We start from the raw sequence: 17,216 nt of genomic DNA on the forward strand, positions 1-17,216 counted from the left end.
TCTGTGAAGTTATTTGGATTTTTACGAATTATCTTTGAAAGACAGGGTCCTTACAAAGGGACGTTTCTTTTATGCATGTCATTTGGAGCTGTAGAGAGATGACCAGGTTTTGGCAATCTATACATACTGCTGCACACAAAATACTAGCTGTACAGTTTGATATGACCACATGTCTCTATCTTCTTAATGCCCAGCAGGACTTTGTTCTTGATCCTGACAGAGAAAATGTGTTCATGACTATCAGAAACTTTGCTAAGAAATGTATTCTTCTATTGTGGGCTTCTAATTCTTCTCCTACATTTAAAATGGGGATTGACCAGATTGTTGACTTTCTTCCTCTTGAAAAGCTCACTTGTGACCTCTGCAAGAGACAGCCCAAGTTTGATAGACTCTGGTCTCCGCTACTCAACTATATTTCAAACTGGACAGAGTGAATGGGGTGATTAGGGAAATGAGAAGATACATGTTGCGTAAGGTGCTGTAAAAACTCTTTGCTCGTCGTCTCAGCTAAGGCTGGAAATAGCTAATAGGAACGCTGATAGGAACGCTGGTAGGAACGCTGGTAGGAACGCTGATAGGAACGCTGATAGGAACGCTGATAGGAACGCTGATAGGAACGCTGATAGGAACGCTGATAGGAACGCTGATAGGAACGCTGATAGGAACGCTGGTAGGAACGCTGGTAGGAACGCTGGTAGGAACGCTGATAGGAACGCTGATAGGAACGCTGATAGGAACGCTGATAGGAACGCTGATAGGAACGCTGATAGGAACGCTGATAGGAACGCTGATAGGAACGCTGATAGGAACGCTGATAGGAACGCTGGTAGGAACGCTGGTAGGAACGCTGATAGGAACGCTGATAGGAACGCTGATAGGAACGCTGATAGGAACGCTGATAGGAACGCTGATAGGAACGCTGATAGGAACGCTGATAGGAACGCTGATAGGAACGCTGATAGGAACGCTGCAAGTTTGTTTGTTTTGTATTATTCATGTTTGCCACATCTGTGAATTTGGAATGTGTTTTGTTGGTTGATTGAAAAGCAAGAAAACTTAATAAAACTTTAAAAAACTTTTTTTAAACGAAGATAAGCTGGAGAACAAGAGTTTTGTCGGAGGTACAGCCGACTAGCGCTATAAAATAACATACATTTGATTGCGGTACTGTACTGTATACATTTTTCCATCACTAGAAGAGTCAACTGGAGAAAGACCCTTTCACACTCACCTTTCTGGAAGTTAACTAATTATAGTCACATAACTATATCATCTGTATGAACCAGAGAGAACAGTAGAACAGAATAGAATAGTAAAACAGAACAGAAGAGTAGAACAAAATAGAACAGCAGAATAGAACAGCAGATTAGAACAGCAGATTAGAACAGCAGATTAGAACAGCAGAACAGAACAGCAGAACAGAACAGCAGAATAGAACAGCAGAATAGAACAGCAGAATAGAACAGCAGAATATAACATAACAGTAAAACAGAACAGTAAAACAAAATATAACAGCAGAATATAACAGCAGAATAAAATAGAATAGAAGTGTTCACACACAGAAAAGACTCACCTTTCTGACAGTAATCGAACTTGTAGAGTTCGCTGGCCTCGGGCTGCTGCTGACAGTACACCAGGTAGTGAGTGATGTTCCCGTTGGGATCCGTGGGAGGTTTCCACTTCAGGAGGATCTGAGAGGAAGAGTTGGAGGAGGAGATGGGGTCCAGGGGCACTGAGGGCTCTAGGGGAGGACGGGGATACCAGGGGTTAATCATACCTTTCTTCTTCTTCTTGTTCAGGTCAGCAGATCACAGAATGCAGAATAACTTAACTCAAAACATATCCATAGACTGATCAAAAGATAAAACTAGCAGTAAGTTTAACTGTAGTATGTATCAGTCTTATATCTGGAGTACTTCTCCTGTCTTATCCGGTGTCCTGTGGGAATTTAAGTATGCTCTCTCTAATTCTCTCTTTCTCTCTCTCTTCTCTCGGGGGACCTGAGCCCTAGGATCATGCCTCAGGACTACCTGGCATGATGATTCCTTGCTGTCCCCAGTCCAACTGGCCGTTCTGCTGCTCCAGTTTCAACTGTTCTGCCTGCGGCTATGGAACCCCGACGTGCTACCTGTCCCAGACCTGCTGTTTTCAACTCTCTAGAGACAGCAGGAGCGGTAGAGACACTCTTAATGATCGGCTATGAAAAGCCAACTGACATTTACTCCTGAGGTGCTGACCTGTTGCACCCTCTACAACTACTGTGATTATTATTATTTGACCATGCTGGTCATTTATGAACATTTAAACATCATGTTCTGTTATAATCTCCACCTGGCACAGCCAGAAGAGGACTGGCCACCCCTCATAGCCTGGTTCCTCTAGGTTTCTTCCTAGGTTTCGGGCTTTCTAGGGAGTTTTTCCTAGCAACCGTGCTTCTACACCTGCATTGCTTGCTGTTTGGGGTTTTAGGCTGGCTTTCTGTACAGCACTTTGATATATCAGCTGATGTAAGAAGGGCTATATAAATAAATTTGATTTGATATCAGCTGTGAGACAAGGAGGAATAAAGTAAGATCACAGATGAATAGCCCAGGAAGACCGACTGACTAGGAGATAGACATAGTAGCAGGCTTCATTGTCCTGGGTGATACACTATATATACAAAAGTATGTGGACACCCCTTCAAATTAGTGGATTTGGCCATTTCAGCCACACCCGTTTCTGACAGGTGTATAAAATTGAGCACACAGCCATGCATTCTCCACAGACAAACATTGGCAGTAGAATGGCCTTACTGAAGAGCTCACCGACTTTCAGCATGGCACCGCCATTGGATGCCACCTTTCCAACAAATCAGTTCGGCAAATTCCCATCCTATTAGAACTGCCCTGGTCAACTGTAAGTGCTGTTATTGTGAAGTGGAAACTTCTAGGAGCAACAACGGTTCAGCCGCAAAGTGGTAGGCCACACCAGCTCACAGAACAGTCCGCAGTGGCTTGAATGATGTATTGGCTGGCACATCACCATCAGAGCCCGGTCGGCAGGGAGGCGACACTCACTACCGAGTTCCAAACTGCTTCTGGAAGCAACGTCAGCACATGAACTCTTCGTCGGGAGCTTCATGAAATGGGTTTCCATGGCCGAGCAGCCTTACACAAGCCTAAGATCACCATGCGCCATGCCAAGCGTCGGCTGGAGTGGTGGAAAGCTCTACATTGTAGACGATTCTCTGCTCCCAACATTGTGGTAACAGTTTGGGGAAAGGCCCTTTCCTGTTTCAGCATGACAATGCACCCGTGCACAAAGCGAGGTCCATACGGAAATGGTTTGTCGAGATCGGTGTGGAAGAACTTCACTAGCCAGCACAGAGCCCTGACCTCAACTCCATCGAACACCTTTGGGATGAATTGGAATGCCGACTATGAGCTAGGCCTAATCGCCCAATATCAGTGCCTGACCTCACTAATACTCTTGTGGCTGAATGGAAGCAAGTCCCTGCAGCAATGGTCCAACATCTAGTAGAAAGCCTTCCCAGAAGAGTGGAGGCTGTTATAGCAGCAAAGTGGGGACCAACTCCATATTAACACCCATGATTTTGGAATGAGATGTTCAACGAGCAGGTGTCCACATACTTTTGTTCATGTAGTGTACACAATTCATGTCCATGTCTCATGGCATAAAAATCTGTCTTTAACCTGTCTCCTTCCCTTCATCTACACTGACTGAAGTGGCATTTATATTTGTTATTGGAGTGGCGGCCACAATTTAGGGGAAACACTGGAACATAACCCTGACAGGAGGTAGACGATGTAGCCTGGATGCCAGCCAACATGGCTTGACAAAGAGACAAGGACTAGAAAAAATAGATCTGGGACCAGGCTAGAGACAAGGAGGGTGAAACTCTAGATCTGGGACCAGGCTAGAGACAAGGAGGGTGAAACTAAAACTACAGTAAACAACCGTTTACTTCCCTCCTTCCCTCCTCCCTGCCCGCCGGGCTCTGATGGTGGTGTCCCAGCCAACGCATCATGCCAGCCAGTGCTGTGCCAGGTGTGAGGCTGCATGTCATGCGGCTACACTGTAATAACACTATAATAATATGATAACACACTGTGATGTGGTTTATCAGGAAGGAGATGACACAACAGACACCTGTTGTTGATGAAACCAAAACCGGTTTGTCCACTGGAGACACATACACACACGCTGGGTGACACACACACACACACACACACACACACACACACACACACACACACACACACACACACACACACACACACACACACACACACACACACACGCAGGATGACACACACACACGCAGGATGACACACACACACGCAGGATGACACACACGCAGGATGACACACACGCAGGATGACACACACACGCAGGATGACACACACACGCAGGGTGACAGATGATTTCTGAGCTCTGCTTGAGTAACTAGTGACTTCAGCCATTTGGCACAAGACAGAGAGACAATGAGACAGGGAGGTACAGGCCGTACTCTTAGCTCATCATCAACTTCCTCTTCCTTGTTCTTATATCTTTAGCTTTGACACACCTCAACAGCTAGAAGCTGAGGCAGAGGACAAGAGCCAATCTACCGTAAGTTGTAGCTCTTAGACCACTTATCCCAACCCGGGGTTTTCAAATCCCACCCTCACCCCTGGAGAACCTAACCTACTAGCTGACTGACTGGTTGGATTGTCCACTCACCTATTGTCTTGATTAGGGGTTTGGGGGAGGGGAAGGCTTAAGATCACTAAATAGACAGACATGAATTAATAAAGAACTGAGAAAACCAACTCAGTGGCCTTGGGGTTAGAGTGGCGGCCTTGTGGTTAGAGTGGCGGCCTTGTGGTTAGAAGGTTGGGGATCGCTGCGATAGACTAGCGTCTTGTCCGGGGGGTGTACAGTACATGTAGCTGCCTCGAGCTAATGAAACAGATGGGATCAGCTATATCTCGAAGGAAGGTCTTACTGGTGGCGTCGGTCCTGACGTAGGTGATCTTGCTCTTGGCCCCGAGGACCTGGTGTTCATCAGAGGCAGAGAGCTGGGTCTTGACCATGATGGCGTACTGTGTCCAGGGCTTCAAAGACAAGATCAAGGTACCTGGAAGGAACAATAGTATTGTTAGCTATGTGTTGCAGCACGGACAATATTGAGCCCAACACTTGTTGTTCCTACCGTACAACTACAGTGTATATGATATGATACGTTTTAATGTGTGCAAAGAGCTGCAAACTACATTTCACCATATGGACAATAAAGTCATTAGGTATCATTATTAGTATTGTTATGTGTTGCAGCACGGACACTATTAAATAGAACACTTGTTGTTACTAACATGCTACTGCAGTAAATCAGGGTACCGGGGACAATAGCATTGTTGTGTTGCAGCACGGACAATATTGAGTGCAACACCCCCCTCCTCCCCTCCCTCCCATGTTTTCAACAGTGTCTATCCTTACCAATACAGTAGTAAGACAGGAGAGAATAAACCATTACCTGGCTCCTGTTGTGCGTTTCCCTCTGTAGCCCGGGCCGGGGGGTCCAGGTCAATGATCACCCAGTTAGAACCACACGCATCCTGGCCATCAAACTCTGTCACGTTGGGGTAAGGCCTGGGAGAGGGGAAGAGAGAGAGACAGTTCATACTAAAAAGGTGAATATCTCTCTCTCTCTCTCACACACACACACACACACACATAAATATGTTACTATTAAGAAGCAATGTGGTTTAATTTTTGCGACCTGTGTTTTTTTAACCAATGTATTTAAGCAATAAGGCCCGAGGGGGTGTGGTACATGGCCAATATCCCAAGGCCTGTTCTCAAGCATGTCGCAACGCGCGCAACGCGGAGTACCTGGACACAGCCCTTAGCCGTGGTATATTGGCCATATACCACAAACCCCCCGAGGTGCCTTCTTGCTATTATAAATTGGTTTACCAATGTAATTAGAGCAGTAAAAATACATGTTTCGTCATACCCGTGGTATACGGTCTGATATACCACGGCTGTCAGCCAATCAGCATTCAGAACTGGAACCACCCAGGTTATAATTTTAGATCCAATAGTAAAACAGATGGAACAGAACATCACTAATCAACAAAGTGCCACAAAAACGAGTGATACGGCTCATTTACTACTATAGGGCTCTACGTTGACAAGGAGTACACGATGTGTTCCTAAGTAGACAAGTAGAAGCACACAAACAAATCTAGGAGATCAATTCAAGTATTTCAATTCATTTATGAATTAATTAAATGACTTAAAGGCCTTGAATAAAAGGTTTCTGGAATGATCTATGCTCAATCAAGCACAGTGCACCCTTAAAGGTCTCCAGTCGAAAATGTTCAGCTGCTCATTTTTAAAGGGATGTGCCGTTACTGTGGTAACTGGGCACTTCCTTGTCTATGAGGGGAAAAAGAAAATCTCAGAATTCTCTTCACAAGAAGCAGAAAGTTACAGCAAACTCAAACTAACATCAAACTAAATGATATAACTGACCAAGAAACACGAGGACAAAGTGACACTTAACATTTCGGGTCAATTTGACTGTGACCACACGTCAATGTGGCTTGTGAAATAGACATTACCCGCAAATTACAAAATCTACGTCCCGACCCATAGTGTTAGCATAAAAATGAAGTGTATTGTTTCGAGACAGGTGAATGATAATGGTCCATTCTAAATCAAAACTAATTTCACACATATATTATTTAAACCAGATTAAATGAAGAATAGTCTGATAGTGACAATATTAGCCTATTATCTGTGAATGATCCCCAGTGTAAGGCAAGAAACAGTGCCTTTTTAAAAACATTTATCGAAGTTGCATACCTCATGTAGCCTAGCCCATAGGCCTATATGTTCTGATAAGGTTAGTATCACACCTCATGTAGCCTAGCCCATAGGCCTATATGTTCTGATAAGGTTAGTATCACACCTCATGTAGCCTAGCCCATAGGCCTATATGTTCTGATAAGGTATATATCACAACTAAAGTGGACTAATAACTTCATAAGATGAAGCACATTAATCCACTTTACAACGTGAGTAGAGTAACTGGCATATTTAAGCAGTTTCCAGTTTGGGGAAGATCATTTTCACCATAAAAAATGCACCTTCATAATAAAAGCATTACATACATTATGTTATTTGTGGTCAGTTTTTTTATAATGGTGTTTTCCTGCTACTGAAACATTTGCTCTTATAGCCTAGTGGCGTGTGCACACTGCTGCACTTATCATGTGAATAACTAGCCTGATAGTTGATCATATATCAAGCTGAACGTTTTGATCGGTTGGGTCAGCTTCATTGCATAGAAAAGTGTATTGTTGATGCTAGTGGTTGTATTAATTTGAGATCTAATCGCATCCCACAACTGTCCCAGACTATGTTTGAATTAATTATTTCTCGCACAGAAGGACGAGTTGACCAATAGAAAATGTCAACTTTTGTACTCTGGGGGATAGTAGATGAACATAGGCTGGTGCTTTTGCTGGTCGTTAGGCCTACTCATCTTGTTGGCTGACGAAAAGTAAATGTGAACAGTTCTTCCACCTCTGAAGTGACGCCTCAATCCCTGAGATGCAGTGCCTTAGCCGCTGCGCCACTCGGGAGGCTCAATAGACTACATTCTCTTCATATCATGTTTCTTTAGACCGGTCTAAAATAAATAATGGCTTTATTGTGAAGGTGTAGGCTATATTACATGGATTTATTGTGAAGGTGTAGGCTATATTACATGGATTTATTGTGAAGGTGTAGGCTATATTACATGGATTTATTGTGAAGGTGTAGGCTATATTACATGGATTTATTGTAAAGGTGTAGGCTATATTACATGGATTTATTGTGAAGGTGTAGACTATATTACATGGATTTATTGTGAAGGTGTAGGCTATATTACATGGATTTATTGTAAAGGTGTAGGCTATATTACATGGATTTATTGTGAAGGTGTAGGCTATATTACATGGATTTATTGTGAAGGTGTAGGCTATATTACATGGATTTATGGTGAAGGTGTAGGCTATATTACATGGATTTATTGTGAAGGTGTAGGCTATATTACATGGATTTATTGTGAAGGTGTAGGCTATATTACATGGATTTATGGTGAAGGTGTAGGCTATATTACATGGATTTATTGTGAAGGTGTAGGCTATATTACATTGATTTATTGTGAAGGTGTAGGCTATATTACGTGGATTTATTGTGAAGGTGTAGGCTATTTTGTTAACATGTAGATGTTCCTAAGGTCTGTTCCTACATTCTGCATCAGTGGCTTGTAGGCTGTGTGTGGAAGCCAGGAGATGCTAAATGTGTTTATGTTAACTAACAGTCAATTACCGTGACACTGACAGTTATTTGCTTGACAATCACTGGCTGCCGAAATGTCAGGCATCACAGTCATGTCCAACACACACACACACACACACACACACACACACACACACACACACACACACAGCTGTACTTACGCTTCCTTGTAGAAGACCATGAAGCCCAGCAGGTCTCTGAAGTCGGGAGGCCAGAACGGTTCCCACTTGATCATGATCTTATCATGTGTAGCACGCACCTGAGTGAACCTTAACTCCTGGTTCTCACCTGAGAGACACACACACCGAGACACACACACCGAGACACACACACAGAGACACACACACAGAGACACACACACAGAGACACACACACACAGACACACACACACAGAGACACACACACAGAGACACACACACAGAGACACACACACACAGACACACACACACACACACAGAGACACACACACACAGAGACACACACACACAGAGACACACACACAGAGAGACACACACACAGAGAGACACACACACACAGAGACACAGTCACTATCAGAGGATATGGTAAGTACTATACTGTCCTAGGTCTGTGAAACACAACAGATGTGTGTGTGTACTCAGACTGTACGGTTCTTACAGGAGGCCTGGTCTCCGTTGGTCTTCGATACAATGTTGTTCTTGGTATGCCTGTCCCTGGTGCCCGTCACCTCCTCCATCTTGCGTATCTCTGACATGCAGAGCTTAGCATTGAGTTGAAAGAACATGCGTCCCTGCAGGATGCTCAGGTTGTGTTGGGTCCAGTCCCACAGCTGACGCAGGTTCTGGTTGTCATGTGCGTAGAACGAGTAGCCCCTTGGGAAGCAACACACACACATTAAATTGATTTATTCAAACATTTAACAGATATAGCTTAAAATATAAGGAGGTGGAGGTAGACGAGGAGGTGGAGGAAGAGGGGCCGGCGGGGTAAGAAGAGGAGGCAGCGGGGTAAGAAGAGGAGGCGGAGGAAGAAGAGGCGGAGGCAGAGGAAGAAGAGGAGGGGGAGGCGGAGGAAGAAGAGGAGGAGGAGGTGGAGGAAGAAGAGGAGGCGGCGGAGGAAGAAGAGGAGGCGGCGGAGGAAGAAGAGGAGGAGGCGGAGGAAGAAGAAGAGGGAAGAGGCAGAGGAAGAAGAAGAGGGAAGAGGCGGAGGAAGAAGAAGAGGCGGAGGAAGAAGAGGAGGTGGCGGAGGAAGTAGAGAAAGAGGCGGAGGAAGAAGATGAGGTGGCGGAGGAAGAAGAAGAAGATAAGGTGGCGGAGGAGGAAGAAGAGGAGGTGGTGGCGGAGGAGGAGGCGGAAGAGGTGGCGGCGGTGGAGGAAGAAGAGGTGGTGGCGGAGGAGGCAGAAGAGGAGGTGGCGGAGGAGGAGGCAGAAGAGGAGGTGGCGGAGGAGGAAGAAGAGGAGGAGGTGGCGGAGGAGGAAGAAGAGTAGGAGGTGGAGGAGGAAGAAGAAGAGGAGGTGGCAGAGGAGGAAGAAGAAGAGGTGGCGGAGGAGGAGGCAGAAGAGGAGGAGGAGGCGGAGGAAAAAGAGGAGGAGGAGGCGGAGGAAGAAGAAGAGGAGGCGGAGGAAGAAGAAGAGGAGCAGGCGGAGGAGGAAGAAGAGGAGGCGGCGTAGGAAGAAGAAGAGGAGGAGGCGGAGGAAAAAGAGGAGGAGGAGGCGGAGGAAGAAGAAGAGGAGGCGGAGGAAGAAGAAGAGGAGCAGGCGGAGGAGGAAGAAGAGGAGGCGGCGTAGGAAGAAGAAGAGGAGGTGAAGGAAGAGGAGGAGGTGGAGAAAAAAAGAGGAGAAGAGGAGGAGAAGGAAGAAGAGGAGGCGGAGGAAGAAGGGGCGGCGGAGGAAGAAGGGGAGGAGGTGGCGGAGGAGGAAGAAGAGGAGGAGGTGGCAGAGGAGGAAGAAGAGGAGGAGGTGGCGGAGGAGAAAGAAGAGGAGGTGGCGGAGGAGGAAGAAGAGGAGGAGGTGGCGGAGGAGGAAGAAGAAGAGGAGGTGGCGGAGGAGGAAGAAGAGGAGGAGGTGGCGGAGGAGGAAGAAGAGGAGGAGGTGGCGGCGGAGGAAGAAGAGGAGGAGGTGGCGGAGGAGGAAGAAGAGGAGGAAGAAGAGGAGGAGGTGGCGGAGGAGGAAGAAGAGGAGGAGGTGGCGGAGGAAGAAGAAGAGGAGGTGAAGGAAGAGGAGGAGGTGGAGAAAGAAGAGGAGGAGAAGGAAGAGGTGGAGGAAGAAGAGGAGGCGGCGGAGGAAGAAGAGGAGGAGGCGGAGGAAGAAGAGGAGGTGGCGGAGGAAGAAGAGGAGGTGGCAGAGGAAGAAGGGGAGGTGGCAGAGGAAGAAGGGGAGGTGGCAGAGGAAGAAGAGGAGGTGGCAGAGGAAGAAGAGGAGGTGGCAGAGGAAGAAGAGGAGGTGGCAGAGGAAGAAGAGGAGGTGGCAGAGGAAGAAGAGGAGGTGGCAGAGGAAGAAGAGGAGGTGGCAGAGGAAAAAGAGGAGATGGCAGAGGAAAAAGAGGAGGTGGCAGAGGAAGAAGAGGAGGAGGTGGTAGTGGAGGAGGAAGAGGAGCAGTACAAGGAAGAGGAGGTGAGCAGAATAAGGAAGAGGAGGTGAGCAGAATAAGGAAGAGGAGGTGAACAGTAGGGTCAGGAAGAAAGTCAACTTACCCGTCCATCAGTGTGTCCCCTCTGATGACCCGTAGGTTGCGGAGGAAAGAGAGCGAGACGAGAGCGTAGGAGCGCCGGACCTTCAGGAAGCCTGTAATCTCCTCCAGCTGTCCAAGGTTAGCCTCCAGCTCTGCTGCTATGTTATCTACACACACATTCCCATCATTAACTCAAAAGTTACTTTGGAAGCACGCACACGCACACACACACACACACACACACACACACACACACACAGCAGTAAGTTGAACATGAGCCCCTAATACCCACTTCCTCCTCTAAGGTTGATATCCATGCTGCCGTTGAGAACGGTGCATCCTCTCAGAGCCTGGGCTGCTGTCACAGAGTCCACCATTTTCAGGCCCATACACACCTTAGGACATAGCCCAGCACACGGAGTACAGACCAACCTGCAGGACGAGAGGGAGAGAGCGCACATCAGATAACACACCCTCATAGGTTATAGGGCATGGTTCCCCAACCCGGCGGCCTGCGGGTGATTTAATTTGGCCCCCCAAGTTTTCTGAGAAAAAAATAAACTAATAAAAACAGATTGGTGGACATAAAGACTGTAAAAAGGAGGTGGTTTGGGATGAGTCTGACCGCAGAGTGAAGTAAAAACAGCCAACAAGTGCTCAGCATATGTGGGAACTCTCAACCAGGTGAAGCTGGTTGAGAGAATGCCAAGAGAGTGCAAAGCCATCATCAAGGTAAAGGGTGGCTATTTGAAGGATCTCAAATCAAATAATTTATGATTTGTTTAACACGTTTTTTAGTACTGTATTATAGACGTACGTAGTAGAGTTTACAGTAGTATATAGTACTGTATTATAGACTTACGTGAGAGTTTACAGTAGTATATAGTACTGTATTATAGACTTACGTGGTAGAGTTGCCAGTAGTATATAGTACTGTATTATAAACTTACGTGGTAAAGTTTACAGTAGTATATAGTACTGTATTATAAACTTACGTGGTAGAGTTTACAGTAAGTAGTAAATAGTACTGTATTATAGACTTACGTGGTAGAGTTGCCAGTAGTATATAGTACTGTATTATAAACGTACGTGGTAGAGTTTACAGTAGTATATAGTACTGTATTATAAACTTACGTGGTAGAGTGTACAGTAAGTAGTAAATAGTACTGTATTATAGACTTACGTGGTAGAGTTTACAGTAGTATATAGTACTGTACTATAAACTTACGTGGAGGAGTTTACAGTAGTATGTAGTAATGTATTATAAACTTACGTGGTAGAGTTTACAGTAGTATATAGTACTGTATTATAAACTTACGTGGTAGAGTTTACAGTAGTATATAGTACTGTATTATAGACTTACGTGGTAGAGTTTACAGTAGTATATAGTACTGTATTATAGACTTACGTGGTAGAGTTTACAGTAGTATATAGTACTGTACTATAAACTTACGTGGAGGAGTTTACAGTAGTATACCCGGAGGGGCACTCTGGTATACAGGCTCCATTGTGGATGACGAACTGGTGGCAGTCGCTGTTCTTGCTCTGCTGACACTTGTTGTGGAGGTCCTGGCAGAAGGAGAAGGGGACGCAGCGCCAGCCCCTGTAGGTGTAGTATCCCTGCGGACAGCGGTCCACACAGGCCTCCTGGTAGTAAGGAATTTGGATGAGTTAGATTAATCAATTAGTCAATTGTACGCATCCGTATCAATTAGAACATTTGAGAATGTAAAATAACAAAATGTAGGTGATATTTGTAATAGCAGATATGACATAAGAGTTTAAATAAACAAGACTTGCTTAAACAAAAAGGCCAAAACTCCTTCCCACCTAAGCAGGCTGAAATAGCAGGCGGTCTTTTTAAACAACTCTTATACTAGAAGAGCATTGTCACATTCACAATTCCGACCTCCGTGTGGATATACACATGGACCAAAAGTATGTGGGCATCTGCTCGTCCAACATCTCATTCCAAAATTGCTGCTTTAACAGCCTCCACTCTTCTGGGAAGGCTTTCCACTAGATGTTGGAACATTGCTGCAGGGACTTGCTTCCATTCAGCCACAAGAGTATTAGTGAGGTCGGGCACTGATGTTGGGCGATTAGGCCTGGCTCACAGTCGGCGTTCCAATTCATCCCAAAGGTGTTCGATGGGGTTGAGGTCAGGGCTCTGTGCAGGCCAATCAAGTTCTTCCACACTGATCTCGTTAAACAGTTTCTGTATGGACCTCGCTTTGTGCACGGGTGCATCGTCATGCTGAAACAGGAAAGGGTCTTCCCCATGTTGCCACAAAGATGGAAGCACAGAATCGTCTAGAATGTCATTGTATGCTGTAGCGTTAAGATTTCCCTTCACTGAAACTAAGGGGCCTAGTCCGAACCATGAAAAACAGCCCCAGACTACTATTCCTCCTCCACTGAACTTTACAGTTGGCACTATGCATTTGGGCAGGTAGCGTTTTCTTGGCATCCGTCAAACCCAGATTCGTCTGTCGGACTGCCAGATGGTGAAGCGTGATTCATCACCCCAGAGAACGCGTTTCCACTGCTCCAATGGTGGCGAGCTTTACACCTCTCCAGCCGACACTTGGCACTGCGCATGGTGATCTTAGGCTTGTGTGCGGCTGCTCGGCCATGGAAACCCATTTCATGAAGCTCCCAACGAACAGTTCTTGTGCTGACGTTGCTTCTAGAGGCAGTTTGGAACTCGGTAGCGAGTGTTGCAACCGAGTACAGGCGATTTTAACGCGCTACATGCTTCAGCACTTGGCAATCCCGTTCTGTGAGCTTGTGGGGCCTACCACTTTGCGGCTGAGCCGTTGTTGCTCCTAGACGTTTCCACTTGACAATAACAGCACTTACAGTTGACATCACGCTTTTGACTGCTCTGGATCTTTAAATAATGAATCATCTCTAACATCTAGAATCAGAAACACGATTGTTATGCAACAAAAGTCACAAGGAATTTCTCGTGGCGTTGTATATAGAAGCATCTACATCAGCCACCCCCCCCACACATAAACAATCAACTAAGGTAATTGTGAAAGGTGTGTTGAAGTCATCCCAACTTTACCTGGTGCTGGAGGTTCTTGCAGGCAACACAGCTGCTGCTGTTGTGGGGCTCAGAGCAGCCTCCCAGACACTGTTCATGGCAACATTGGTGGTCTCTGGTACAGGCCCGGTGCTTACAGCTGGTGGGACACACTGTAGGAGGGGGAGGGTTTAGTAATAGGATATTTGGTCATTATAATAGTATTTGGTATATGTGTTTGACCCAGGTCAGTCAGTACTTGGTATGTATGTTTGACCCAGGTCAGTCAGTATTTGGTATATGTGTTTGACCCAGGTCAGTCAGTATTTGGTATGTGTGTTTGACCCAGGTCAGTCAGTATTTGGTATGTATGTTTGACCCAGGTAAGTCAGTATTTGGTATGTATGTTTGACCCAGGTCAGTCAGTATTTGGTATGTATGTTTGACCCAGGTCAGTCAGTATTTGGTATGTATGTTTGACCCAGGTCAGTCAGTATTTGGTATGTATGTTTGACCCAGGTCAGTCAGTATTTGGTATGTATGTTTGACCCAGGTCAGTCAGTATTTGGTATGTATGTTTGACCCAGGTCAGTCAGTATTTGGTATGTATGTTTGACCCAGGTCAGTCAGTATTTGGTATATGTGCTTGACCCAGGTCAGTCAGTATTTGGTATGTGTGTTTGACCCAGGTCAGTCAGTATTTGGTATGTATGTTTGACCCAGGTCAGTCAGTATTTGGTATATGTGTTTGACCCAGGTCAGTCAGTATTTGGTATATGTGTTTGACCCAGGTCAGTCAGTATTTGGTATATGTGTTTGACCCAGGTCAGTCAGTATTTGGTATGTATGTTTGACCCAGGTCAGTCAGTATTTGGTATGTGTGTTTGACCCAGGTCAGTCAGTATTTGGTATGTATGTTTGACCCAGGTCAGTCAGTATTTGGTATGTATGTTTGACCCAGGTCAGTCAGTACTTGGTATGTATGTTTGACCCAGGTCAGTCAGTATTTGGTATGTATGTTTGACTCAGGTCAGTCAGTATTTGGTACATGTGTTTGACCCAGGTCAGTCAGTATTTGGTATGTATGTTTGACCCAGGTCAGTCAGTATTTGGTATGTATGTTTGACCCAGGTCAGTCAGTATTTGGTATGTATGTTTGACCCAGGTCAGTCAGTATTTGGTATGTATGTTTGACCCAGGTCAGTCAGTATTTGGTATGTATGTTTGACCCAGGTCAGTCAGTATTTGGTATGTATGTTTGACCCAGGTCAGTCAGTATTTGGTATGTATGTTTGACCCAGGTCAGTCAGTATTTGGTATATGTGTTTGACCCAGGTCAGTCAGAATTTGGTATGTATGTTTGACCCAGGTTTGCTCTGAAATCACTAACAAGGTGACCCAGGCAACACACACACACACACACACACACACACACACACTTCATCTATTGCCGATCTGGCAAGAATTACACTGCGCAAGAGCGCTCACACACACACGCTAGTGTTGTCACGATACCAGAACTTTGACTTGGATACCGATAACAGGTTTAGTATCACGCTACTCGATATCAAAACAAAACCACAGCAGAAAAAGAAGGTGTATTAGCCAAAGGCACAGAACGGTCCTTAGACCAGACAGTGTCAACACCTTTTGTTTGCCAAGAATGTGACGAATACAATTTGATTTGATCAACTCCACTACTGCTCTGCTGAATCTTTTGAGTTCAACAGCATAAAATTATTTAAAAAAAATGTTACGTCCATTTTTCAGACAACCATGTGTGTATTAATAAATCAATTATACAATCAATTTGACTTTTTTCTTTTTAGCAATCTAACTACATAACATAATGGTAATCATTTATTTGAATGGTAAATCTCTCATCTATTGATAAACTGGGTAAACCAAGAAGTAGCCTAGACCTATTCACAATACAGGCTAACGTACATGCAATAGGAGAGTGTCTATGCATTGAGTTACTGAGCTTGTTTTGGCTGATTTCATGGAGCTACAGATTAAAAACAATCTGTTCCCCTTCCATTTGGGACTTATTTTATTGTACTGATCAACAACATTTGCATAGAAGTAACTTATTTTATAAAAGTGCACGCTGTCTCTTTAACCAGTAATGATGTCATTCTCAAGGCAAGAAGGGGGCGGCCCCTCGGAGCCCTATTTACACACAGTCAGTTCACTGGAGGCAACAGATAGTCTTTGGGAGAGACGCGTGAGAGAGACCGACTAAGTGAATTAATAAACCTGGGTAATGAATTTGTTAGCTTCAGCTAGCAAGGAATGTTAGCCTACAAAGCTGGAAGCTATCGGTATCTTCTTGCATTGTAAGGTCTATAAGCCTGTATGGACATTGTTTTGCGAACAGTAAATAACAGTTTCAACATTTCTACATGCCGTGTTGCATTATTCAAATGTGTTAACTTCAGTGCAGGCTCAGTGGAGAGCTAACATGATGCAGCCCAGACTCCCAGTACAGGCTCAGTGGAGAGCTAACATGATGTAGCCCAGACTCCCAGTGCAGGCTCAGTGGAGAGCTAACATGATGCAGCCCAGACTCCCAGTACAGGCTCAGTGGAGAGCTAACATGATGCAGCCCAGACTCCCAGTACAGGCTCAGTGGAGAGCTAACATGATGTAGCCCAGACTCCCAGTGCAGGCTCAGTGGAGAGCTAACATGATGCAGCCCAGACTCCCAGTACAGGCTCAGTGGAGAGCTAACATGATGCAGCCCAGACTCCCAGTGCAGGCTCAGTGGAGGAGGCACGGTGCGCTCAAGCTATAAGGGGGACATCGGCTGGGCTGTTCCTTGAGACACATTTGACAGAAGTACCGAAAGTAACAACAATTCTAAAACCGAATGTATTTTCCATGTTCTAGTATTGAAAAAGTACCTACATTTCGGTATACCGTGCAGCACTCACACATACACATGGTAACGGTCATTGCCATTGCTGAGTTTCAAAGCCAGTTGGTACTGGCAGTGTGTGTGTGTCAGCGGGAGAGAGGTAAACACCTTGCTGACTGCCTGTCCTGCAGGATTAAATCATCTCAGGTAGCTCCGGAGCCAGATTAGATTAGGATTGGTCAACAGCCTAACGAGGGGCTCAGGCCACAGGTCAGGTCACATGAACTGAAAGGGTGTTTATGTGTGTGTTCTACATTAAGGACTGACTGAAGAAGC

General features: G+C 45.5%; 1 protein-coding gene across 2 annotated transcripts in view; it reads right to left on the reverse strand.

Annotated features, from left to right (window-relative positions):
• LOC139387473 (insulin receptor-like) overlaps positions 1–17,216 on the reverse strand; it is a 153,239-nt gene that overhangs the window by 33,720 nt on the left and 102,303 nt on the right. Inside the window, exons 3-11 of one of the 2 annotated variants that reach the window (XM_071133707.1) lie at positions 14,063–14,193; positions 12,443–12,636; positions 11,282–11,421; positions 11,012–11,156; positions 8,977–9,191; positions 8,502–8,628; positions 5,519–5,634; positions 4,991–5,122; positions 1,574–1,741 (exon numbers count right to left, since the gene is read on the reverse strand). In XM_071133707.1, coding sequence (XP_070989808.1) covers positions 1,574–1,741; positions 4,991–5,122; positions 5,519–5,634; positions 8,502–8,628; positions 8,977–9,191; positions 11,012–11,156; positions 11,282–11,421; positions 12,443–12,636; positions 14,063–14,193 — 1,368 coding nt within the window. Of the gene's footprint in view, positions 1–1,573; positions 1,742–4,990; positions 5,123–5,518; positions 5,635–8,501; positions 8,629–8,976; positions 9,192–11,011; positions 11,157–11,281; positions 11,422–11,984; positions 11,995–12,442; positions 12,637–14,062; positions 14,194–17,216 lie in introns of those variants that run through there. The other variant, XM_071133708.1, reaches the window with a different exon arrangement.

Source organism: Oncorhynchus clarkii, chromosome 28, assembly GCF_045791955.1.
Source record: "Oncorhynchus clarkii lewisi isolate Uvic-CL-2024 chromosome 28, UVic_Ocla_1.0, whole genome shotgun sequence".
Classification (NCBI taxonomy): Eukaryota; Metazoa; Chordata; class Actinopteri; order Salmoniformes; family Salmonidae; genus Oncorhynchus; species Oncorhynchus clarkii.